Source organism: Saccopteryx leptura, chromosome 5 (genome assembly GCF_036850995.1).
Source record: "Saccopteryx leptura isolate mSacLep1 chromosome 5, mSacLep1_pri_phased_curated, whole genome shotgun sequence".
In the NCBI taxonomy this organism is placed as follows: Eukaryota; Metazoa; Chordata; class Mammalia; order Chiroptera; family Emballonuridae; genus Saccopteryx; species Saccopteryx leptura.
In genome coordinates, this window is record NC_089507.1 from 50,258,448 (window position 1) to 50,286,102 (window position 27,655).

Sequence of the window (27,655 nt, forward strand, 5' to 3'; positions counted from 1 at the left end):
CTCCACATTAGCTGTCAAGAGTAATGGAAACTTCACTGTGTTATATAAGAGAATCAGAGTGAAAAAGGCAAAAAACCTTTTAGTAATAGTATGAGAATAGTTAGACACCTGCAGACCTCATGAAAGGGTCTCAGGATCCTCAGTGTCCTTGATCCATACTTTAAAAACTACTGGTATAGGCAGGCCCTGGCCAGCTGACTCACTAGATAGAGCATCGACCCAGCATGCTAACCACCCAGGTTCAATCCCTAATCAGGGCAACACGAGAACTGACCCATCTGCTTCTCTTTTCCTCCCTCTCCCCCTTTTTATCTCTCCTCCCCTCTCGCAACCAGTGGCTTGACCGTTTGAGCACTGGCACCCAGTGCCGAGGATAGTTTAGACTAGTTGATTCGAGCATCAGCCCCAGGCCAGGGTTGCTGGTCAGGGGGGCATGCAGAAGTCTGTCTTTCCTCTCACTTAAAAACAAACAAACAAACACAAAAAAAACTACTGCTATAGTCTAGTCTCCATACAGCACAACTATAGCAGTATATTTTCTTTTTTGGGGGGGTATTTTTCTGAAGTGAGAAGTGGGGAGGCGGAGAGACAAACTCCCACATGTGCCCAACCCAGATCTACCCGGCATGCCCACTAAGGGGCGATGCTCTGTTGCCACCAGAGCCATTCTACAGCCTGAGGTGGAGGCCATGGAGCCATCCTTACTGCCTGGGGCCAACTCTGTTCCACTGGGGCCTTGGCTGCAGGAGGGGAAGAGAGAGCTAGAGAGAAAGGAGAGGGGGAGGGGTAGAGAAGCAGATGGGCTCTTCTCCTGAGTGCCCTCGAACCTGGGACTTCTATACGCCGGGCTGATACTTTACCACTGAGCCAATTGGCCAGGGCCCATCGTAGTATTTTTAAAATGTAAGTTAAATCAAAACACAGTTTTAAAACTCAGACATCCTCAACTCTGATCTATAAAAAAATGGTCCTTTAACTACTCCAACCTAATCTTCTGATCTACTACTCTCTCCTCTTTACCCATAAACTCCCATCCTGGTTCTGCTTGCTTCCTGCTGTTCCTCAAACACACCAAGTGAATTTTTACACTTGCAAGTCTGTACACTTGCATTTCTCATTGCTTTGAATGCTATTCCCCAAATGTGTACACAGGTGGCTTGTTCTTATTATTTTGGACTCTATTCAAATATTTTCTCTTCAGAGAAGACCCCAGACATTCAGTCTAAGACAGTGGTTGGCAAACTCATTAGTCAACAGAGCCAAATATCAACAGTACAACGATTGAAATTTCTTTTGAGAGCCAAATTTTTTAAACTTAAACTATATATTGATAGGTAGGTACATTCCTTATTGAGGTAGCACCCACACGTGGTATTCTGTGGAAGAGCCAAACTCAAGGGGCCAAAGAGCTGCGTGTGGCTCACGAGCCGAGGTTTGCCGACCTCTGGTCTAAGAGAACCAGCACTGGCTCCTATCCTGTCCTAATATCATGAGAGAATTATATTCCATTCTTTACCTAGCTTTTTTCTTCATACACCTTAAAACTATGTGCTTATTTGCTTGTTTATTGTGTATCTTCCATATTAGAAGGTAATTTTCATGAGTAGGAAATTTGTATGTCCCATTCACTAATGTACTCCTAGAGTCTAAAACGGTACATGCTCAGTGAATATTCGTTAAAAGAACCAATGCACCTGTTGAAAACCACTGTCATACCATATTTAAAGTTAGATGATGAATTTAATATTTATCATCCTTTTTCATTTCTAACCTTCATGTTTTCTTACTTTTGGCAATCTGTCAATAAACAAAAGTTAAGTCTTAGTTTTAAAAACAGGAAATAAATACGATACCAAAATTAAAGAGAAATTATTGTGATTGTCCTCATATAAAAAGAGCTTCTCTGATATAATCCACTGAAAAGCTAGAAATTCTAATAGTAAAAGCGTTCTTTCTTTGATTTACTATATATATATATGTCATTAATAAATGATATTATTACCTTAATTGGAGGACAATGAGAACGGCAGAAGTCATTCACTTTCTTCTGCAATGGACGTTTGATCTCAGTCAATACTACACACTGTTGAGAGAAAACAAAAAATTAAAGATTAGAGAACACATATTTATTTTGGTAATGTACAACTTCTAAATCAGAAGTATTTCAGTTTGCATTATGCTAAAAATACATTGGTTTCTTTGTTAAAAAAAACTACCCTATTGTATTCCATTCTAAGGTTAGTTTCTTCAGAAGTATGAAAAACAAAAGTAAAAATAATGGAAAGCCTACTCACATTAAATTCAATTACCATCACAGACTTCACAATTAGAAGCAAACCTTAATTTCCTAATCATGTATTTATGTACTTCAAATGGTTAGATTTTATTTGTCTGTTATTTCTGTGAAAATACAAACCTAGTCACCAGAATACTAATTTATGCTATCTTAAAGGAGCAACAGTCACACTTTAAAGACATATATTATTGCCTTATGTTTTCTTTCACTTCAGAGATTCAACAGATTCACAACATAACTTCTTGTGCTTTTTGACAGTTTCATTAATAAAACCACCAAGTTCTGTAATAAAGAACAAATTATAATTTTCAATGCTTATTTTTTTTATCATAGTCTTGTGAAATAAGTAGAGAAGATTCTATGATCAGATTTTATCATAAATTAGAACGATAAAGGTCAAATACGTCATTTGTGTATCAAGTGGCAAAAGCAGAGCTTTCCTTGCTGCTGGTTTCCATGACTGTATAACTTAGTTTTACTATGAACAACCAGGTATTGATTCACTTTTATTTATCTAGCTCAGAATATGGCATGTTTCTTGCAAGGAGATTATTTCTCCAGCATTCTCTCACTTTTTACACATCTCACTAGGTATACCACAAATGCAAGAGTGACCATTTTTTACTTGCACCATTTCTCAGGATAATATTTGTCTCATGCAACTTAAGAATGAGATCATGTCTCCCTCTGGGACAAAGCAAGCTTGTTTACTGCTTGCTGTAAAACCATAACCCGAAACTCAGTGCCCCTCACCCTTAAATAAACCCACTAAATGCATCCTCTGTACTTTACTAGTGGGATTTGGGGGAGGCAAGAGGAAAAAACCTAGATTTAATGCCTGATCTCACTGCAGTTTTAACCTCTCCCAGGAACATAATCTTAATCAACCAGCACCAGTAACTAAGGTGACCAATCATCCTTCTTTAGGGAGGACAGTCTTTCTTTTATAAGTTCCACCCTCCCTTGAAAAGTGTCCTCCTACATGTCCTCTTTTTTGATATTGGAAGACTAATCTGTAAATGTCCGTATTCGATCAATGCAAAGTCAATCCATTGCGTGTGATATATTTGTATCTAAATGAGTACTTTTTCTTACAATTATTAAAAATTAATGGGCATGTAAGCATAATTATAATATAAAATATTACAAATTTTATTATGCATTTATCATATTATAGTATATTATTGTTGCAATGAATAAAATTTTTCTTTTATTTACAATATTGTTTTCTTCAATTTATTTTTGTCCTCCTTTTCATTGTAAAAAAGTTGGTCACCTTACAGTAATGTAATCTGTAAGGTGGACCCTCCTCATGCCCCCTCCCCGCAAAGAAGTGGCAATCAGCATGATAAAACCTTTCTCTTCTTTTCCTCCAAAGAAAATATTTGGGCCTGAAAATATTTTTTTTTAAACCTTACAAGCACTTTACTGTCTCATCTAATTAAAAAAATGAAAAGTATACTGGCTTTAGTAGTTTCACTTAGAACTTACTCTTTCTGTCCTAACTTAAACTTCATCTTAACACTATTGTTCTTTTTCCAATTCTTTTCTTTTATTAATAGTTCCCTTGCCCCACCTGTTTTCCTATAAAAACCTTCAATTTTGTACAACCCCTCAGACTATTCTTCTAGTTGAAAGATGGGATGCTTCTCAATTCATGAATCGCTTAATAGAGCAAATTAGATCTTCAAGTTTACTTTTTTTTTTTAACAGACATGAATTAAATTGTAGGATACCAAGCCAGGTATCCAGAGTTGTAGAATTGCTTGCTGTGAGGAAAAAATCAACACACATATGGTCACACTAGTGCCTGAAGTAGTGAGAGTAGAGGAGAAACAAAGAGTGTTTCTTCCTAGACCAGTGGTAGTCAACCTGGTCCCTACCGCCCACTAGTGGGCGTTCCAGCTTTCATGGTGGGCGGTAATGGAGCAACCAAAAGTATAAATAAAAAGATAGATTTAACTATAGTAAGTTGTCTTATAAAGATTTATTTTGCCAAACTTAGCGAAAATCCGACATAAAGCAGTTGGTAAGTAATTATTATCATGCTTTACACCTTGCTGTAACTCTGCTTTATAAATTTTACAAAGTAATGTTATTTCCCTAATTTATAAATCACCATTACTGTGGAATCAGTGGGTGGTAGGTATAAAAAGGTTGACTACCCCTGATCTAGACAATGGGTAACATAACAATTTAATTCACAGGGAAAATCAGGGTCAATCTAGTCACTTTTACAACATCCATGGTGCTGAGAACTTCTGTTATTTAAGGTTATCTAAGGCAGATCCACTTTTTTACTTTTCTGTAATCGGATTATACACCACCTTTTTACTCATGGCCTTGGGAAGAGAAAAGTGTATTTTCTTGCTCCTTGACTTTGGCTTGACCATGTGACTTGCGCTGGCTAATGGATTATTAATGGAAGGAACACAGAGTCTTGACATGTACTTGGATGGTTGGACTTGCTCCTTTGCATTTCTGCTATTGCCATGAGACAATGTCCTTAGGTAGACTCCTGGTCCCAGAAATGAGGCACCTGGCACAGAATGACTCTAGGGTTTGAGTTCATTTGTTCTAAACTGAACTCCAACTGGCATGCAAATACTTAAGAAAGAAAGAAATGCATGTTGCTATAAATCACTGGGTTTTGGGTAGTTTTTCATGCACATTACTGTGAAAATAGTTGACTCATAATAACTGCTTTTTCATAAGTTGACATGTCCTTTGCCTAAAACAAAGTATTTGAAAGATACTATTCTATAGAAAGTCTTGTCCTGAAATATTTTGCTCTGCTCATTTATTAGGTTAAATTAGTTATATCACTTAATACTTAAGGATTAGCTCTGTTATCTGTCAATAACATCTAATATAAAATGAAGCACTAACCTGGTATTTATCTAAGAAGGAGAGATCTGTGGTTTCATTTAAAGGAACAGAAGATGATGTGACATGCACATACGGATTTAGTTCTGCAATACGTTGAAGAACAGCTTCAGCCCTAAAAAAAATATATATATACCCTTTAGTATTCTTTAGTTCAATACACTCAATCTCTCACACTTGGACACTTTGATAATATCAGAGGAATCTGAATATTACAAAATCTCAACTGAAATTTAAAAAACTGTTGAAGAAAGAAGCTGAGACTTACTTATATTTATAGATAACTATACAATCTTCAAATGTAGCACTATTATATTCCATAGTAAGACAATCTTAAAGTATACCCTTTTTAGTTTCAATCTCTGAACTCCTTAAGTCTTTTAATAATTCAGCAATAATAAAGACTTTCCTTAACAATCTTAAAGAAATTCATTCCTAAGTAGCAATGAGAATATATTAAAATTTGACAAATATAAGTAATTAAGTATTTCTAAATACTTATTTATCAATAGTAGTGTGACTTTATAATGATGAGTTGAACTATGACTGAAAAAGGGTTCTGGATACAGATAATATTCAAAGTAATTGCAGGAAAAAAAAATTCTTATGATAATATATCAGAATATCTTTTCTTTACCTGTTTCTCATATTAACAACATCATCTTCACAGAGAAAGAAGTTGGTTCCTAGATCCCAGGCTTGGCATTTTTTAACATCATGAATTGTAAGTGCCTTCAAAGAAGAAGAAAATATCTATTAATTTTCTTTTTTAGGTGAGAGGAGGGCAGTCAGTGAGGCCGACTTCTGCATGCACCCTGACCAGGATCCACCTAACAACACCCGTCTGGGGCCTATGCTCAAATCAACCGAGCTATCCTCAGTGCCTTTTTAAGCTGATGCTTGAGCATGAAGCTATTTTTAGTGCCTGAGACTAATATGCTGGGACCAACCAAGTAACCCTCAGTGCCCCCAGCCAATGCTCAAATCAATCGAGTCACTGGCTGTGAGAGGGAAAGAGGGAAAGAAACGGAGGAGAAGCAGATGGTCACTTGTGTGCTCTACCAGGAATCAAACCCGGGATGTCCATACGCCAGACCAACACTCTACCTACTGAGCCACCGGCCAGGGTCGTTATCTGTTCAATTCAAGAATAAGACAAGGGCCCTGGCTGGTTGGCTCAGTGGTAGAGCGTCAGCCTGGCGTGCAGGAGTCCCAGGTTCGATTCCCGGCCAGGGCACACAGGAGAAGCACCCACCTGCTTCTCCACCCCTCCCCCTCTCCTTCCTCTCTGTCTCTCTCTTCCCCTCTCGCAGCTGAGGCTGGCTCTGTGGCCTCTGCCTCAGGCGCTGGGAGGCTCTGGTTGCAGCAGAGCAACACCCCAGATTGGCAGACCATCGCCCCCTGGTGGGCATGCTGGGTGGATCCCGGTCAGGTGCATGCGGGAGTCTGCCTGACTGCCTCCCCGTTTCTAACTTCAGGAAAAAAAAAAAAAAAAAAAAAAAAAAAAATAAGACAAGGAGGTTCACTATCGCCAATACTATTTAAATAATATTAAAAGTACTATCTGGCCCTGGCTGGTTGGCTCAGTGGTAGAGCATTGGCCTGGCATGCAGGAGTCCCGGGTTCGATTCCCGGCCAGGGCACACAGAAGAAGCGCCCATCTGCTTCTCCACCCCTCCCCCTCTCCTTCCTCTCTGTCTCTCTCTTCCCCTCCTGCAGCCAAGTCTCCACTGGAGCAAAGTTGGCCCGGGTGCTGAGGATGGCTCTGTGGCCTCTGCCTCAGCCACTAGAATGGCTCTGGTCGCAACAGAGCGACCCCCGGATGGGCAGAGCATTGCCCCCTGGTGGGCATGCCAGGTGGATCTCAGTTGGGCGCATGCGGGAGTCTGTCTGACTGCCTCCCTGTTTCTGGCTTCAGAAAAATACAAAAAAAAAAAAAAAAAAGTATTATCGGTGTAATTAGACAACAGAAAAGAATTTAAAGTTTAAAAATTAGAAAGAATGTAAATTAGATCTCTTCACAGATGAAATGACTGTACATATCTGGAAACCTGAAAAAATGAGTGGAAAACTAATCTGAATAGTAAAAAAATTTAAAGTTAGGAAAAGTAGCATGTTATATAAATCAACATAAAAAATTTTTTTTTTAGAGACAGGATTGGGGCAGCGAGCAAGAAGCATCAACCCAGTAGTTGCTTCTCGTATGTGCACTGACTAGGCAAGCCCAGGGTTTCAAACCAGAGACTGTAGTATTCCAAGTAGATGCTTTATTCTCTGTGCCAGGCAACAGTGGATAAACAGGTCAGGCAACATACAAAATTTTTAAGAATTCACATAAACATACATTTCCAAGTTCTCCATGTTCAATGTAAGAAAGATAATTATCTAACTGAAAAAAATTTATAGCTTGCATCACAGGCCACAAATATTAATTTCAGAAAGGGGGCATGGTATATAATCACAGATTATACTGAAAACCAAATGCATTTGGCCCAGTAGATACTGAAACATGCTCAATCTTGCTCAAGAGTATCTTTTCTCATTCATCACAATGGCATAAATCTATAAAATTGAAAATATACACTTTTTTTAAATAGTATTTTTCTGAAGTTGGAAACGGGGAGGCAGTCAGACAGACTCCCGCATACGCCCGACCGGGATCTACCCGGCATGCCCACCAGGGGGCAATGCTCTGCCCATCTGGGGCATCGCTCTGTTGCGACCAGAGCCATTCTAGCACCTAAGGCAGAGACTACAGAGCCATCCTCAGCACCCGGGGCCAACTTTGCTCCAATGGAGCCTTGGCTGTGGGAGGGGAAGAGAGAGACAGAGAGGAAAAAGAGGGGGAGGGGTGGAGAAGCAGATGGGCGCTTCTCCTGAGTTCCCTGGCCGGGAATCGAACCCGGGACTCCTGCATGCCAGGCCGATGCTCTACCACTGAGCCAACAGGCCAGAGCCTGAAAATACACTCTTTTTTTTTTTTTTTTTTTTTTTTTTTTTTTTTAAAGAGTTTTTTTTTTGTTTTTTTTTTAAATACTCTTTATTTATTTTTATTTTATTTATTCATTTTAGAGAGGAGAGAGAGGGAGAGAGAGAGACAGAGGGGAGGAGCTGGAAGCATCAACTCCCATATGTGCCTTGACCAGGCAAGCCCAGGGTTTTGAACCGGCGACCTCAGCATTTCCAGGTCGACGCTTTATCCACTGCGCCACCACAGGTCAGGCCTGAAAATACACTCTTATTGATAAAAATGAGCTGAATCAGAAATTCTCAGACATCAGTGGTGGAAATGTAAAGCAACATAACCTCAATAGAAAGGAAGTAGGCAATCTCTAGTAAACTGACATATGCATTTATACTGATACACCAATCCCACCTTTAAAAATCTATCATAAAGCCACACTGGAAAAAATACCAAGAAGACATGTATATGAGTAATAGCTGCAGCACTCTTTATCATGGCAAAAGACTGGAAATGATCAAAATGTCCATCATTGAGGAACTGGATATAATAACATATGCTACACTGACAAAATGTATTTCCATGCATCTATAAAAAAGAATGAAATATTTATGTATCACTATGCAGCAGTCCCAGGATATGTTACAAAATGGTAAAAAGGAGGGTGGAGGAAAGTATGGTACTTCATCTAAGAAAGGCAGGTTAGAATCTATACAAACACATATACAGATTTTCATGTTTATCTGTATACATTTCTTATACTTAAAAATAGATGAAAAAAGGGGGTGAACTAATAAGGAAAGGAGGAAATAGGGTACAGAGAAGCTACATTTAACTGAATTTACTTTGTTTTAGAAATTTGACTTTAAAATATATATTTCACATGGTATTAGTACTAAGTTAAATTTAAAAAGCAATCCCTAAAAATCCAAGGCAAAATAAATAAATGGACAAAACTACTGATTTTGTTGCATAACTACCCAGAAGAATTTTTAAAAGTGATTGAAGAAAAGCAGTTTATTTCTTGCCAAATCCAGATGGAATATATCCTAAGGATGAAAGACAAAAATCTTAAAAAAAATTTTTTTATTGATTGATTTTAGTGAGATAGGAAGGAAGATGGGAGAAAGAGAAAGAGCAAGAATGAGAGAGAGAAAAAGAAAGAGAGAGAAAAAGAGAGAGAGAGAGAGAAAGGAACATCAATCTGTTCCTCAATGTGCCCTGACCGGGGATCAAACTGGCAACCCCTGCGCTTCAGGATGATGCTCCAACCAACTAACTGAGCTATCCAGCCTGGGAAGAAAAAAATAATCTTAAGATGTTTTCAAAAGTAATCATATTGTTATTAATAATACTGGAATTGTTATACAGAAAAAACTTTACAGCCTACTGGGTGTGCCAAAGGACTCAAGAACCTGAAGAAGATCCCAACAAGCAAAGATAAAACATTTTGAGCATCAATGAGAATAACAACTATAATAGATCAAAACATACCAAATATGTTTAAATTGATTAGTTAATCATTATGTTCACAAAGAAAGAAAGACACACACACACACACACACACACACACACACACACACACACACCACGTGCACTGCCACAGTTGGGGAATGATAGGAAACTAATAACTTGAGAACTGGTAAATAAAGGGGAAAAAATCCTGCTTTTCCGATGTACATTTTAGTGGAACCAAAAATGTAATGAATGAAAATTTTTATTTCTAAAGTATTATTCCAGCTAATAAATGAAGAAAAAAATTATAGAAGTAGAAAATCACTTTTCCTAATAAAATAATAAATTTAGGGAATAACAGCATTAATCATAACAAAGACAGACAATAGAATACTATTTCCTCCTGAAGGGAAAACACAATATCACCCGTGAAGAATCAAATATGAAATACGATTGCCTGACTATAATAACCAGTTTACAGGAAATACAGAGGTAGAGGTACATGTGATAAATAACCTTGTTTCTTTAACAAGTAAATTTTAAGAAAAAAAATATCAATAAAATCAGGGCAGGGAAATCTACAGATTAAAAGAAACCAAGTTTAGTGTATGAACTTTAGTTGGATCCTAATCAGAACAAAAATATTTTTTTAAATCTCACACCACAATTGGGAAAATTTGAACTCTAACTATATATGTATTAGATGATTTTGGTAGGCATGTTTCCAAGATGGCCCCAATAATTCTCACTTCCTGGTATTCAGACTTTTGTGTAACTCCCTCTCCTTGAGTATAAGCTAGACCTAGTGACTTACTTTTAAGTAAGACAGCATAAGTGATGAGATGTTACTCTGAGATAAGGTTATAAAAGACTGATCTGTCATACTAGAACATTCCCTTTATTGTCTTCTTGTTAGCTTACTCTGGCAACACAAACTGCTCTATAGAGAGTACAACATGGCAAGGAACTGAGGGTGACCTCTGATTAAGAGCCAGCAAGGAACAGAAGTGGGAATATGAAGTTGTACAACCTTGACACTGAATCTTGTCAATAACTACCCGAGCAACCTTGGGAAACAGATCCTTACCTTAGCCTCAAGAGGTGGCAGGCCCTGACAATATCTTCACTGAAGCCTAATTGTTAAGACCCTCAAACACAGGAACCACAGAAACTGAGATAGATACTGCTATGTAAATTGCTAAGTTTTGGGATAACTTTTTAATGATAGATAACTAACGCAATAAAATTAAGAAACATTTTTAGGTGTGAAAATGGTATTGTGATTATATTTTTGAAGGTGCCCTAATCTTTTAGAGCTATATACTAAAATATTTAAGGATAATATAATAGATATCTGAGACTGAGACAAAAATAAATTGGTAGTGGTGAGGGAAGTGGGAAATGGAATGAAAATACATGAAACATATACATTTATATGTGAGCTGGTAATTAATCGTAGCTGCATCATGGATACATGTGGTTTGTTAAAACTATTGTTTTTGTATAATTAAAAAATTTTCTATAATCAAGTTTTTAAAATAGAGTAAAGAAGAGCACTATAATAATTTTACTACTAAATTAAAAAGCACTATTAGGTCAAGTGTAAACAATATTACTACCACTGATAAGCAAAAAAAAAAAAAAAGAGTTCATAACAAGTAATTCTTCTTGCCAAGTAGTTACTCACCTTAATTCCTGCAAGAACAAGATTCTTTGCTATAAAGAAAAATGAAAAAAAAAAAGAATAGTTTAATATTAGGAATGTATAATAGAAATGTCTTCATGGAGCTTGGTCATATTTCTGAAGAGATAATTTTAACATTTTTTACTACTTAAAAAAATAAAGTCCCTTAGAAGATATAGATGAACAAAAAAACAATAAAATATTTCATAATCATATCACACTGACTTAAAATTTTAATGTACTCCTCTAAGCATACTGTTATGAATATACGCATGCTTTGCTATACTGAAATTAATAGACACCAAGAATTATCATTAATGGCTAATAACATCACACAAAGAGAAACAAGAGAGTCATTACTGGTTCTCTGTGGAAGAATACAGCAGTGTTGTAAAATAGTCCTGCCAAGAAAGTCAAAAGCAATCCTGAGAAAAAAGAATGAAGTCAGAGGTATCATACTACCTGATTTCAAATTATACTATAGAGCAGGGGTCCCCAAACTTTTTACACAAGGGGCCAGTTCACTGTCCCTCACACCGAGGGCCGGACTATAAAAAAAACTATGAACAAACCCCTATGCACACTGCACATATCTTATTTTAAAGTAAAAAAACAAAACGAGAACAAATACAATATTTAAAATAAAGAACAAGTAAATTTAAATCAACAAACTGACCAGTATTTCAATGGGAACTATGGGTTTGCTTTTGGCTAATGAGATGGTCAATGTGCTCCTCTCAATGACCACCAATGAAAGAGGTGCTTCTTCCAGAAGTGCAGCGGGGGCCGGATAAATGGCCTCAGGGGGCCGCAGTTTGGGGACCCCTGCTATAGAACCACAATAATAAAAACATCATGGTATTGGCATAAAAACAGACAAGAAGACCAAAGAAACAGAATCAAGAGCCCAAAAATAAAAACACACACACATATATAGACATATCATCTTTGACAAAGGAGCCAAAAACACACAATGGAGAAAAGAAATCCTCTTCAATAAATGGTGCTGAGAAAACTGGAAAGCCACATGTGAATGAATGAAACTTAACTACAGTTTGTCCCTCTGTACAAAAATTAATTTAAAATGGATCAAAGACCTAAATGTAAGATCTGAAACAATAAATTCCACAGAAGAAAACATAGCTACTAAACTTATGGATCTTGGCCATAAGAGAACAATTTATGAATTTGACCCCAAAGGCAAGGGAAGTAAAGGCATCAATCAACGAATGGGACTATATGAAACTAAAAAGCTTCTGCACAGCAAAAGAAACCAACAACAAAATCAAAAGGCAGCCAACCAATGGGAGATGATATTTACCAACAACAGCTCTGATAAGGGGTTAATATCCAAAATATATAAAGAACTCACAAAGCTCAGCAACAAACAAGCAAACAATCCAATAAAATAATAGGGAGAGGATCTGAACAGATACTTCTCCCAAGACATACAAATGGGCAACAGATATTTAAAAAAAATGCTCATCCTCACTAGTAATTAGAAAAATGAAAATCAAAACTACAATGAGATACCACCTCACACCTGTTACATTGGCTATTATCAACAAGACAGGTAATAACTAGTGTGGAGAAAAAGGATCCCTCATTCACTGTTGGTGGGAATGTAAAGTAGTACAACCATTATGTTTTTGTTTTTGTTTTTGTTTTTTTTTGTATTTTTTCTGAAGCTGGAAACGGGGAGAGACAGACAGACTCCTGCATGAGCCCGACCGGGATCCACCAGGCACGCCCACCAGGGGGCGATGCTCTGCCCCTCCGGGGGGTCACTCTGCCGCGACCAGAGCCACTCTAGCGCCTGGGGCAGAGGCCAAGGAGCCATCCCCAGCGCCCGGGCCATCTTTGCTCCAATGGAGCCTTGGCTGCGGGAGGGGAAGAGAGAGAGAGAGAGGAAGGGGGGGGGTGGAGAAGCAAATGGGCGCTTCTCCTGTGTGCCCTGGCTGGGAATCGAACCCGGGTCCCCCGCACGCCAGGCCGATGCTCTACCGCTGAGCCAACCGGCCAGGGCCAGTACAACCATTATGGAAGAAAGTATGGTGGTTCCTCAAAAAATTAAGAATAGTACTACCATATGACCCAGCAATCCCTCTACTGGGTATATACCCACAAAACTCAAAAACAATGGTATGTAAAGACACATGCACCCCCATGTTCATCGCAGCATTATTCACAGTGGCCAAAAAATGGAAACAACCAGTGTCCCTCAACAGAGGAATGGATAAAATATTCCATATATACAATGGAATACTACTCAGCTATAAGAAATGATGGCATATTGCCATTTATGACAACATGGATGGATGGACCTTGAGAACATTACACTGAGTGAAATAAGTGGATCAGAAAATGCAACAACCTATATGATTTCATACCAAGGTGGGATATAAAACTGAGACTCATGGACACAGATAAAAGTAAAGTGGTTGCCAGGCAGAAGAGGTAGTGGGGAAGCAGGTGAGGAGAAGGGAACAAAGAGGGACAAATATATGGTGACAGAAAATGATTTGACTTTAAGAAAGATGTTAAATCCTTAATTATATTGTACAAAGTGTCATACAAAATTATAGATAAAAATTACTGCTTACCAATTTCCAAACCAAGGCCACCTATACCGCTTAAGAAAACATGGGACTTGGCCATCTTCTGCATTGCTGTATCTCCAAGAACATATCTCTGTCGACTATATATAAAGCACATGAAAAACAGTAAATTACTACATCAAAAATATATATCCATTAAAAGTTGTTTGCAAACAGCCTGACAACTAGATCTTGCCCACAGAATTGTTTTGGATCACCTGAATAATGTTTAAATTTTCTGACTTAATTGCTAAATATATAACATATTTTGAAAAAATTAGAAGGTATGGCACCTAGGTCCACATTCCCTCATGGCAACAGAAAAACAGTTGGGTAGGAGTTGTCTAATTAGACAGGGAGGACAGTGCACTCTAGACTTGCCGTAGTTAGCACTCAGCTCCTCTCATTTATTACCTCAGAGGCCAGTACAGGTAGTTGAGTTTGCCATTTTCACTTTGCCACTCACTATACACAGGATCTTTGAAGCAAACAATTGGTTCCCTTCTTGGAGTTTAGATGACATAAAATCAAGCAGCTTTCAAATATTATTTTAACTATAAAAGCTGATAAAGTATTTCTCTAAAGCAGTGTTTTTCAACCAGTGTACCGCAGCACACTAGTGTGCCGTGAGACACGGTCAGGTGTGCCACGGGGAAATTAAACATGGGTCCCCAAACTATGGCTCGCGGAGGAGGCTATTTATCCGGCCGCCTCCACCAGAACATAAACATTCCCCTTACAATCCCTCCAGCTATCAGCGACAGGAAGAGTGGAGGCACAGGGAACGCTCACTGACCAATCACCTTCTAGGAGTCATCCCGATGACTGGCAATGAACCAATAGTAGGCCACCTCTCATCCACACCCAGGAAGGTCCCCGCTCGGGCTGCCACGCACTTGTCATTGTGTGGCCACGGTGAGTAGTTGAAGCTGCTACTCCTCCCCATGGTCCCGATTTCTAATCCTGGTCAGGACTGGAGGTTAATGTTGCCACCACTAGATGAAGCCTCAGCCTCAGCTGATTATGTCTATCCTGATGGTGTATATAGATATTTGACCTTTTTCTTTTTAAAAGAGGCCCTTGCAGAGGGTAATATACAATGCATCACAATGTTATCTATATTGTATATGGCCTCCTGAAGGGTCATCTTCTTAAAGAGCTCAAATTTCTATATACACCATCAAAACAGACAGAACCAAGGCCCCTGCACCCAGCTGACCATGGGATTTGAACCCACAACCTCAGGGAGAACTCCAGTATTTATCAGAATCCTTACCTAGAAAGCAAACTTCTCAATCTGACAGTAGAGATGCTCTGAGGACTTAATGTTACACAAGTACCCAACATTTTCTAAAATTGATTTTGTCCAGTCTCTATATATAGAGTATTTGCCAAATTGATTTGAACCCACAACCTTGATGAAATCTCCAGTATCTATTAGTGGGACTGTATATATGAGGGGATACATGGGACTATATATATGAGGTTACATGGGACTGTATATATGAGGTTACTTGGGACTGTATATGAGGGGATATTATGTGGGACTGTATTTATAAGGTGATGTTACGTGGGACTGTATATATGAGGGATGTTACATGGGACTGTATATATGAGGGGGTTATCCTTTTTTATTTAACTTTTTTTTAATAAATGTAATTTATTTAAACTTTAAATAAATTCTAACAGTTAGTGTCATTTTGGTAGGTGGTGTGCCCCAGGATTCTGTAAATGTAAAAAATGTGCCGCAGCTCAAAAAAGGTTGAAAATCACTGCTCTAAAAGACCTTTGTTAAGTCACCCATTAGTCAGCCACAAGTTAGTATCAAGATAGGAATTTAAAAAAATACACATTGGCAATTTTTAATGTTTGGTACAGTAATAAAGCCAGTAATAAGAGTTTATCTGAAAAAGCAGTAATACACCAATTTTTGAAGATAATGGACAAATAGGAGGAGATTCTCATGAAAATCATTTGACAGACAAGTTCAGTATAAATATCAAATAATTCCAGAACCCTTCCTTGTAGGTCTTTTTTTCTTTAAATTCACACACACACACACACACACACACACACACACACACACACACAGGTTTACTGTACGTTTGCTTAACATATAGATGTTTATTTAATTTCCATACATCAGCCATGAATATTCAATAAAAAAGGCTGAAAGGGGTTTCTTGTTTAGTCAGAAGAAACTTTATAAACACAAACTATCTTTATTTTGCCTAAAACCTAAACTTCTCTTTTGAAAATAGTATTCACCATTTATTTTGGAGATAAAAACTATCCATCTCTTCATCTATTTATTGAACATCTACTGTGGAATGTATGAAACAGTGTATTATATAGTCTTACCACTCTTACTGGCATCCTCTTGAACATAAATTTGTCCGTTTTGGAACTTTATAAATGGGATCATTTTGATTATCTTCTGTGTCTTGCTTCATTTAAATGTAATTTATGACATTTATTCATATAAATGCATGTAGCTGTTCATTTATTGCATCATTCTGCTGTAATACTATGCCATAATTTAGCTATTACTCAGTTTTAACAGTTGCCAATAATAAGTACATGAGCATTCTCATATATATCTCCTGGTACTCATGTGTTGTAGTTTCTTTTTTGTTGTTGTTCATTCCCCCCTCCCCCCTCCTTTTCCAAGTGAGAGGAGGGGAGATAGAGAGATAGACTTCCCACGTACACCCTAACCAGGATCCACCTGGCAACCCCTGTCTGGGACCAGTGCTTTGCCCATCTGGGACAATATTTGCAAGCAAGTTATTTTTAGCACCTGAGGTGGGAGGCTTCACGAGCCATCCGCAGCACCCAGGTATATGCGTTTGAACCAGTTGAGCCATGACTGTGGGAGGGGAAAAGAGAAAGAAAGAGAGAGAGAGAAGGGGGAGGGGTGGAGAAGCAGATGGTCACCTCTCCTGTGTGTCTGAACCAAAAACCGAACCTGGGACATCCACATGCCTGGCTGATGCTATACCACTGAGCCAACTAGCCAGGGCATGTCATAGTTTCCATAGTGCATATACTAGAGAAGAAATGCAGGATTAACTTTATTAGATAATGCCAAACTGTTTTCCAAAGTGAATATACCAATTTACTCTCCCTTCTTGGCAGTGTATGAGTCCCTATAGTTTCATATCCTTAATGTGCAGAAAAAAGTTAACAGGGCAGGCCTGAACTCTATCCTGCTTACAGGGCTAGCCTCTGGGTGGTATCTGTGATCTCGACCTTTTAATGTTTCCTATGCTAATATATTTTATTTTTTCCTAGTTTACTAAAATAAAAACTCATTAATTTTCAGGTTTTCTTTCAAAAATACAGATGTAAAACTTTAACTGATCTTAAACAGCATCCCAAATTTTGATAAGTACCTTTATTATTATTTTCTAATTTTAATACGATTATTTTTTTACTTTTAGGTTAATCAAAAGTATATTTTTAAATTTCTAATTTTATGGGGAATTTTCTAGTTACCTTTTGTGTTAACTTTTAAATTAAAAGCATTGTGAATAAACACCACAATCTATGATTTCACTCTTTAATATCTATTTCTTTGGCCAATTCTACAAATGTTCCATGTGTTCTTGAAAAGAATGCACGTTACAGTTGTTAGATAAAGCATTCTTTACATATGCTTTAGATCAAGGGTAGTCAACCTTTTTATACCTACTGCCCACTTTTGTATCTCTGTTAGTAGTAAAATTTTCTAACCACTCACCAGTTCCACAGTAATGGTGATTTATAAAATAGGGAAGTAACTTTACTTTATAAAATTTATAAAGCAGAGTTACAGCAAGTTAAAGCATATAATAATAATAATTACTTACCAAGTACTTTATGTCGGATTTTCACTAAGTTTGGCAGAATAAATCTTTATAAAACAACTTACTATAGTTAAATCTATCTTTTTATTTATACTTTGGTTGCTCCACTACCGCCCACCATGAAAGCTGGAACGCTCACTAGTGGGCAGTAGGGACCAGGTTGACTACCACTGCTTTAGATTAATTTTAATAATCATGTTGATGAAATCTAAACCTGTTGATTTTGTCTGCATGTTTTCTTGATTATTAAAATCAACATTTAAAAAATTCCCCAACTATGATTGTAAATTCATCATTTTTGCTCATATATCAATACCTGAACAGTGCTGATATGTAACAGAGAACATTTATTATGTACCACACATAGTTTTAGTGTCTTAGTTGTATTAACTCATTTAATCACAAAAATTCTAAGGACAAGTTCTATTATTATTTCCATATTTACAGAGAGGAAAACTTAAGTACAGGGAAATTAAGCAACCTAAAAAAAAAAATCAGTTCCCTGACCTTACTCTTCCCTACACCAATACCTACTCCCCAAGGACAATCACTCTCAGTTCTACTATTTTTCCCCGTATTTCTCAAGATCATCTTTTATGTGTATCCATAACTTCCTACATTCAACCTACTATAATACTTAGCACAGTGCATTTTCACTATTTACAGTACTTCTCTATTTTTGTCTAGGAGATTGTAGATTCATTATGGCAGGGCCCTTGCTTTATTTACTATTGTATCCCCAGTGACTAATAGGGCCTGGCATACCATAGACACACAAAAAAAATTAGCTAAATTAATGAAAGAAATGAATTGGTACACAAAAACATTTGTATGGTTTAATAAAGAGGACTTGAATTATTTTTTCTATGTTCAAAGTCACAAAATCTACATTAAAGAATGTTTTTCATTTTAGACATTCCCTCATAATTTATTTTTAAGATACTTAAAATAATGAGTAGTCATGGCATAAATGTGGTTGGTTATAAATGACCAAGAACATACAGGACAGAAAAATAAAACCAGTATACACAAACCAAGATTTTTCCAAAGAATCACATAATCTCAGATTCTCATTACCTAAATCACCTCTGAAAATAGAAAACACCTTTTCAATGTTTGGTCACCAAGAGGAAGTATACTAATTAGGTGTCTATTTTGTGCTAGGCAGTGTCAGACACTCCACAATTGATACTTAGATCCTAAGAAGTTCATACTGTTACTTAGTAGTAGAGATCGGATTTAAAGAGCCTAGAGTATAACTTCAAGTCCAGCATTACTATATTACAGCTGATTCTATTAAATAGTCAACATATCAGCAATTGTATCCAGTAAAAAGAAATTACCAAGACTATCTACTCTACTTTTAGAGAGCCTTATTTATTAAAGATTCTGTTTTATGAAAATATAATTTATCCCTATAGTTTTCACCTAGTAGTCCTAATTTTACCTCTTTGGGGCCATAAGGAACTCATCTAATCCTTCTTCGATGTGACAGCCCTCCAAACATTTGAAGATGGTATTCAGGTTCCAAAGTCTCTTCTTTGTCCAGGCTAAACTTCTCCAGTTCCGTAAACAATTCCAAAATGGTATCATTTTGAGTCCCCCTCAACATTCTAATCACTTTTTCTGGATGTACTTCAATTATCTTCTTCATGCATTCATAAATTGATTAAAATATCTATTCCAGGCAACTGGCACTTTGTGGGGGGGGGGGTCATAAAAGCAACAACCTTATATGAGTACTATGAGGTTTCAAGTAAGATAAAATATATATGAAATACTTAGCAGAATGCCTGTGACATGTTTTTGGGAGCAAGAGATAATTCATTATTAAGTACTATATACAGACACTAAGGAAACTTGAATTATCTCTATCAGTGGAGGTCATAGAAAGCTTCACAAATGAGATTCATCCAAGTTAAATTCTAAAGGCTTAATAAGAATTAAAAATTAATAAAAAAAAGAAAAGTACCCTATGTCAGAAAAAAGAAAAACATGAAAAAGAATGGCATATGAGAGATACATAATATATACACAAGACTTTCACTTGTAGCCATGGTGAATTAACAAGGACCTGGTATATCCTGCCTTAAATGGAAACTGAAAAATATAAATGAAACAACAGATTTCAAGTACTAGACAATAGGTAACTCTGGGCAGTAATATGAAAGAAAAAAAAACAATTAAGGTAATGATCTATGATTACTCTAGCACTGCCTGGATAGTGTCCAGGTTGCAGTGCAGGAAGGGAAATCCAAAGAGAGTCTGGTGGTCTCCCTGAAAAGCGGGCTGTGAGTTCAAGGAGGCCACAATTTGCAAGCAGAGAGATGAACACAGAGAGCACTAGAGATCTACAGAAGGTTCTCCCTGAGTCATTCATCAGCTAAGTAAGATCAGCACATGCATCTGAGGAAAGAACCTCCAGGTGGGGAAAGAACCACCTGAACAATAAATACTACTACTCAATGGTGGGGGCAAAGTAAATCCTAAATTTACATCTCTGTTGGATCCACCAAACAAAGCTTAAAAGCAAGTCTTGAAAAAATAAAGTCATTTTCAAATAACTTACTTAACTGAATCCCTGAACAAAGTTCAAGAATATTTAAAAGAATTTAAAATTACCCAGTACTCAGAAAAAGTAAAATTTTGGCATACATTAAAAATTACCAATAGCCTGGGCCTGATGGCTGAGTGGATAGAATGTCAGCCCAGTGTGCAGATGTCCCAGGTTTGATCCCTGGTCACAGCACACAGAAGTGACCATCTGCTTCTCTTCCCCTCCCTCTCCTGCTTCTCTCACTCTTCCCCTCTTCCAGTCAGTGACTTGATTAGTTTGAGCGCCGGCCCTAGGCGCTGAGGATAGCTTGGCAGATTCAAGCATTGGCCCCAGATGGATGGATCCTGGTCAGGTGCATGCAAGAGTCTGTCTCACTATCTCTCCTCCTCTTACTTAGAAGAGAAATATATAATAACAACAAAAAATTTACCAGGTACACAAAAGCGCAGAAAAACATATTAAATAGAAAAAACAACATAACAAACTTAGAAGTGACACAGATGATAGAATTTTTAGCCAAAGTTATTAAAATAATTATAATCCATATGCTCAAGAAGATAGGGGAAAATATGTGAAGCAAAACTTCGAGAAAAAAATTACAAAATTTAAGAATAAAAATATACTGGATACTATTAAGAATAGATTCAACACTGTAGACATAAACTTGAATATATAGAAATAGAAACTTTCCAAAATGAAACAGATAAAAAAAAAAAAGACTAAAAAAAATACCGGAGGATACATGAGCAGAGGGACAACTTCACTAAGTCAAATGTATGTGATACTGAAATTCCTGAAAGAGACTGAAAAGAGAGGGAGAGAAAAATATATTTGAAGAACTAATAGCTAAAATTTTCCAGAAACAGTAAATTTACAGACCACAATTCAGACAAAATAAAAAATAAATGTGAAAAAATGACATCAAGGTATACCATAATTGTTTAAAATTAAGGATGAAGAAAAAATATTAAAAGTAATTAGAGAGGCTGACCAGGCGGTGATGCAATGGATAGAGAATCAACCTGGGACACCGAGGACTTAGGTTTGAAATCCCAAGGTAGCCAGCTTGAGTGTAGGGTCACTGGATTGAGCAAAGGGTCACTGGCTCAACTGGAGCCTCAAACGCCCCAACCCCAGGTCAAGGCGCATATATATATATATAATAATATATATATATATATATAAAAATAAATGAACAAATAAACAGTGTCACAACTACAAATTGATGCTTCTCATCTCTCTCCCTTCCTGTCTGTCTGTCTGTCTGTCTCTCTCTCTCACACACACACACAAGTAATTAGAGAAAGTGGGACATGTTACTAAAGAGGAAAGATTAGAATAATAATTGACTTTCTCCCAGAAAGCAGTATAAATCAAAACTAAGTGGCACAACATTTTTAAAGTACTAAAAGAAAAGACTGCCAACCAAAAATCTATATTCAATTTCAAAAAAGAATGTAAAGACTTCTTTAGACCTACAAAAGCTTAAAGAATTCATTGCTGGCAGACCTTCAACATAAGAAATGTTAAAGTAAATCCTCAGGCAAAAAGAAAATATCAGATGGAAACCCTAATTTATACACAAAAAAATAGGGAATACCAGAAATGACAATAATATGGATAAATACAAAGACCTTTTTTTTCTTATATTAAACTATCTTTTAAAGATAACTAGCCCTGGCCAGTTGGATCAGCGGAGAGAGCATTGGCCCAGCTTGCGAACATCCCAGGTTTGATCTTCGGTCAAGGTACACAGGACACATGACCATCTACTTCTCTTCCTCTCCCTCTCCCCTTCTTCCCCTTCCGCAGCCAGTGGCTCAACTGGTTTGAGCATAAGCCCCAGGCGCTGAGGATAGTTCAGTTGGTCCAAACGTCAGCCTCAAGCGCGAAGGATAGCTCAGTAGATTTGAGCATCAGCCCCAGACGGGGGTTGCCGAGAGGATCCCAGTCAGGGTGCATGTGAAGTCTATCTCCCCTCCTCTCACTTAAAAAGAAAAAAAGAAAAAAAAAGATAACTGATTATTTAAGCCAAAACTAGTAATATATTGTGTTTATAACATACAAAGAAGTAAAATTTAAGACAGCATAACTCATATCCTGGAATAGGAGAAGTATATATCATATATAGTCATGTGCCACATAATGACATTTTGATTAACAAAATATAAGCTGGTATATTTGAAAAAAACAAATTTGATAAATCTCTAGCCAGAATGACCAGGAAAAAAGAGTAAACAGAGATATTACCAACATCTGAAATAAGTAAAGAAATATCATTTCATATCCTACAGACATTAAAAAGGATATTCAAAAAATATTACAACTTGATGCCACTAAATGAAACCACTAAGATAAATGAATATATTCCTTGAAAGATAGAAACTACCAAAGCTCACTCAAAAAGAAATACATTAGTGGAACGATTATATTTATTAGATGTTAAATTTGTAGTTAAAAACTTTCCAACAAAGAAAACTTCAAAGATAGCTTCACTGTGAATTCTACCAAAATTTAAAGAATAATATTAATTCTACACAAACTTTCTAGAAATTTGAAGAAATATTTCTCAGCTCATTCTATGAAATCAGCTTTCCCCAATATATCAAAACCAAAAAGAAAAACATACTCCACACCAATGTGCCTCACAGATGCAAAAATTCTTAACAGAGGTTATATATATAATATATATATATGAATATATCTATCTATAATATATACTATATATATTTATATATAGATATATGTAAAAATACAACATGACCAAATGGGTTTTATTCTAGAAATAAAACGTAAGGGTGGTAGTGGTATACTACTCTAAAAGCCATCATTGTAATTCACTACATTAAAAGACTAAAAAACCATATGATATTTCAATGAATACAAAGAAAGTTTGGCACACCAGATACCTATTTTGATTTAAAAGAACAACAAAATAAAACTTTAAACAAACTAGTAATAGAAAGGTACTTCTTCAACTTAATAAAGGGTATCTATGAAAAGCCTACAGATAACATCATACACAACTATGGAAGAATATCTTTCACCAAAAATCAGAAAGAAAGTGAGGTTGTATACTTTCACCACTTCTATTCAATACTGTATTGGAAGTTTCAGCCAGTGAGGCAAGACAAAAAAACAAAAAGCATCCAGATTGGAATAGATAAAGTGTAACTTCTTTATTTTCAAACAATATGATGGTATTAAAAACCTATGGAATTTATAAAATATTTACTAGAACTAAGAAGTGAGTTTAGCAAGACTGCAGGATAAAAAGTCAATCAATATGCAAAAATTAATTGTGCTCCTATTAAAAAATGAATTGGAAATTTAAATTTAAAAATTATAATTTACAATAGTATAAAAATAAAAATTACTTAGGGTTAAATTAGATAAGTTACGCAAGATCTTAATGGATCTCAAAATTCAATATTGTTAAAATGTCAATATTCCTCAAAATGAACTACATATAACACAATCTCAAACAAAATTTCATAAAGATGTTTTTAATGAATCTAAAATGTTTGTGGGAATTCATAGGACTTAGAAGAGTCAAACCAACACTGTCAATACTGTAAAAGAAGAACAAAGGTTGGAGAAATTACATTCCCACATTCCAAGATTTATGATAAAGCTACAGTGTGGTACTGGCATAAAAAGAGACATAGAGATCACTGAAATTCCACAAATAAAGGCACAGGTATTTAGCTACCAAACTCTGTCACAGATACCCAGGAATTCAATGGGGATGGATAATGTTCAACAAATGGTGCTGAAACACTGGAGAGCTGAGAAAAAAATAAACTTTGGCCCTTACATCACGCCACATACAAAAATTAACTCGAAATGGAACATAGACCTAAAATTAAGGGTTAACACTATAAAACTTCAAGAAGGTACTCAGAGAAAAACTTCACATCCTTAAATTTTGCACATATTTAAAAAATAAAATTAAAAAGTTTCAATTATATATAAAATTATATCATCAGATTTAAAATTTTTGCTTTGCAAAAGACATTGTTATAAAAATAAAAACAAATTAGGAGAAAATTTTTTTAACTATATATAACAAAGAACATGTATATAGTGTTCATAAAAAACTCAATAAGACAACTTAACAGAAAGAGAAGCAAAAGGTTTAGAAACATTTCACTAAAGACGACAGATAGCAATTATAAGCTCATGAAAAGATGCTTAAGGAATGTGCAAATTAAAACCGTAATGTAGTAGGTAATACCACCATACACACACTAGAATCCCTAAACTTAAAATGACTGACCTAGGTACTGAGTATGTGGGGCACTAGAACTCTCATATACTATCAGTGAAAATGTAAAATGGTACAACCACTTTGGAAAACATTTTGGCGTTTCTTAAAAATAAAAAAAAGTTAAAAATATACCTATCATACAATCCAGACATTCAACTCTTGATATTTATTAAAAGTAAATGAAAGCATATGCATACCCTAACACAAGTATATAAATTCTCAGGGCAACCATATTTGTAATAGCCAAGACTTGGAAACAACAGTAATGCCCAACTGTTGATTTGTTAAATAAATTATAGTATATCGGCCCTAGCCGGTTGGCTCAGTGGTAGAGCGTCGGCCTGGCGTGCAGGAGTCCCGAGTTCGATTCCCGGCCAGGGCACACAGGAGAAGCGCCCATCTGCTTCTCCACCCCTCCCCCTCTCCTTCTTCTCTCTCTCTTCCCCTCACGCAGCCAAGGCTCCACTGGAGCAAAGTTTGCCCTCCCCCCCGCCCCCCCCCCCCTGCACTGAGGATGGCTCTGTGGCCTCTGCCTCAGGCGCTAGAATGGCTCTGATTGCAGCAGAGTGATGCCCCAAGATGGGCAGAGCATCGCCCCCTTGGTGGGCATGCCAGGTGGGTCCCGGTCGGGCACATGTGGGAGTCTGTCTGACTGCCTCCCTGTTTCCAGCTTCAGAAAGATACAAAAAAACAAAACAAAATTATAGTATATCCATATAGCAGAATACAACTCAGCAATAAAAAGGAAAAAATTGGGCCCTGGCCGGTTGGCTCAGTGGTAGAGCGTCGGCCTGGCGTGCAGGGGACCCGGGTTCAATTCCCGGCCAGGGCACATAGGAGAAGCTCCCATTTGCTTCTCCACCCCATCCCCTCCTTCCTCTCTGTCTCTCTCTTCCCCTCCCGCAGCCAAGGCTCCATTGGAGCAAAGATGGCCCGGGCGCTGGGGATGGCTCCTTGGCCTCTGCCCCAGGCGCTAGAGTGGCTCTGGTCGCGGCAGAACAACGCCCCTTGGTGGGCAGAGCATCGCCCCTGGTGGGCATGCCGGGTGGATCCCGGTCGGGCGCATGCGGGAGTCTGTCTGACTGTCCCTCCCTGTTTCCAGCTTCAGAAAAATACAAATACATAAATAAATAAATAAATAAATAATAAAAAAAGGGAAAAAATTGCTCATACAATATTGATGAATCACAAAATCATTATGCTGAGTGAAAGAAGCCTGACATCTCCAAAAGTGTACATCATGTATAATTCCATGTAAATAAAATTTTAGAAAATTAAATCTATTCTACAATGATAAAAGCAAATAAGTAGTTGGTTACCTGGGGAAATAGGAGCTGGAGAAGAGAAGGGAGGCACAAAGGGGCACAAAGAAAATGAAAGAAAATGTAAGAAAATGTTTAGGTGTGATAAATATGTATGCTCCTTAACTAAACTGGTGATTACATGAGTTATATATACAGGTCAAAACATATCAAACTGTACACATTAAATATGTAAGTTTATCAGACATCAATTGTACTGCAATGAAATTGTGAAAAAAATATGTATTTTTGTTGGGAGACATTCCTGTATGGGTCTTTCATACACCTGTATGTCTCTTTAGATACGCCTAGCAATCAAGGTCTTGACTGCTCTTTACTTGGGTCTTTTCTCAGAGTTGTGTTTGCAGCACATAACCTTGAGGGATGAGGTGAGACTCTTCCCAAGACAAAGAGTAAACTTGCTTACTGCTTGCCATAAAGTGACGGGCCCCTCAAATTCAGTGTTCCTCAGCTATAATGTAAACCCACTATATACAAACACCCATTTTGACCCAGGGCATTGCCTCCATAGGACTTGGGAGCACCATGCTGATGCCCATGCTCCTTGTTATATAAAAACGTAATGAAACCCCAAAGTTTCACATTTTCTTACAGCACTCATTAACAACAATAGCTTAGCTTTTAGCTTATAAGTAGAGTAAAATAAAATCCCTGACAGTATAAAAAATTAAGTTTGACAAGACTAAAAACATAGGATGCTGCAGAGTTAACTGATGAGAAGTGACACAAAGGCTAAAAAGAAAGGTATGGCCATAACTCATGGTAAATAAAAATTAGGGATTATCAAGCTCTTAAGACACTATTCTTTATGATTAATTTGTAATTTGTACATTTTTCTCACAAAGTATTTGTTAAATGAATAAATGTATAAGTGAAAGAACAGAGTAGACTTAAGAGGTTCAGTAAACTGATTAAGATTACACTCATAAATGGTGGAAGATGATTCAAATTCAGATCTCACATCAAAGTTTAACTTTCAGCCCTGGCCGATTGGCTCAGTGGTAGAGCGTTGGCCTGGCATGGAGGAGTCCCGGGTTCAATTCCCAGCCAGGGCACACAGGAGAAGCGCCCATTTGCTTCTCCACCTCTCCCTCTCTCCTTCTTCTCTGTCTCTCTCTTCCCCTCCCACAGCCAAGGCCCCATTGGAGCAAAGATGGCTCAGGCGCTGCGGATGGCTCCTTTGCCTCTGCCCCAGGCGCTAGAGTGGCTCTGGTCCCAGCAGAGTGACGCCCCGTAGGGGCAGAGCATCGCCCCCTGGTGGGCAGAGCATCGCCCCTGGTGGGCGTGCCGGGTGGATCCCGGTCGGGCGCATGCGGGAGTCTGTCTGACTGCCTCCCCGTTTCCAACTTCAGAAAAATACAAAAAACAAAGTTTAACTTTCAGTCATTATGTTACGCTGTATTTAAAAAAGAGTGTAATTACATATTATAAAATTTGGCCTCACAAATGTAGATAGGGCCATTTAAGTAGATTTTAAACTGAGAAGTCATGGACTTTTAGATAAATTTCAAAAACAACACTGAATAAAGTATGAAAGACGGATTACAAATAAGAGTAGCTCTAAAGAGATCACATTAGAACAGTTCAATGAGAGATGCCAAATGCAGGAAGAGGGAATGAAAGAGTTGTAATTAAGAGTTGTTTAGTAAAAGAACTGAAAGTATTAAAAAAATTAATTGAATTTGGGGATGGCAATAAGGGAAAAAAATCTAAGACAACACCATGTTTTAGCTTAGATTACTGAGAGGGTGTCATAGCATTTAAGCTTGGGAACAGGA

The 27,655-nt window shown here is 37.2% G+C and overlaps 1 protein-coding gene across 1 annotated transcript in view; it reads right to left on the reverse strand.

The window, feature by feature from the left end:
* The window catches only part of UBA6 (ubiquitin like modifier activating enzyme 6), a 106,678-nt gene that overhangs the window by 69,704 nt on the left and 9,319 nt on the right, over positions 1-27,655 (reverse strand). The window contains exons 3-7 of the mRNA XM_066384644.1: positions 13,887-13,981; positions 11,287-11,315; positions 5,820-5,914; positions 5,186-5,297; positions 2,003-2,083 (exon numbers count right to left, since the gene is read on the reverse strand). Coding sequence (XP_066240741.1) covers positions 2,003-2,083; positions 5,186-5,297; positions 5,820-5,914; positions 11,287-11,315; positions 13,887-13,981 — 412 coding nt within the window. The remainder of the gene's footprint in view (positions 1-2,002; positions 2,084-5,185; positions 5,298-5,819; positions 5,915-11,286; positions 11,316-13,886; positions 13,982-27,655) is intronic.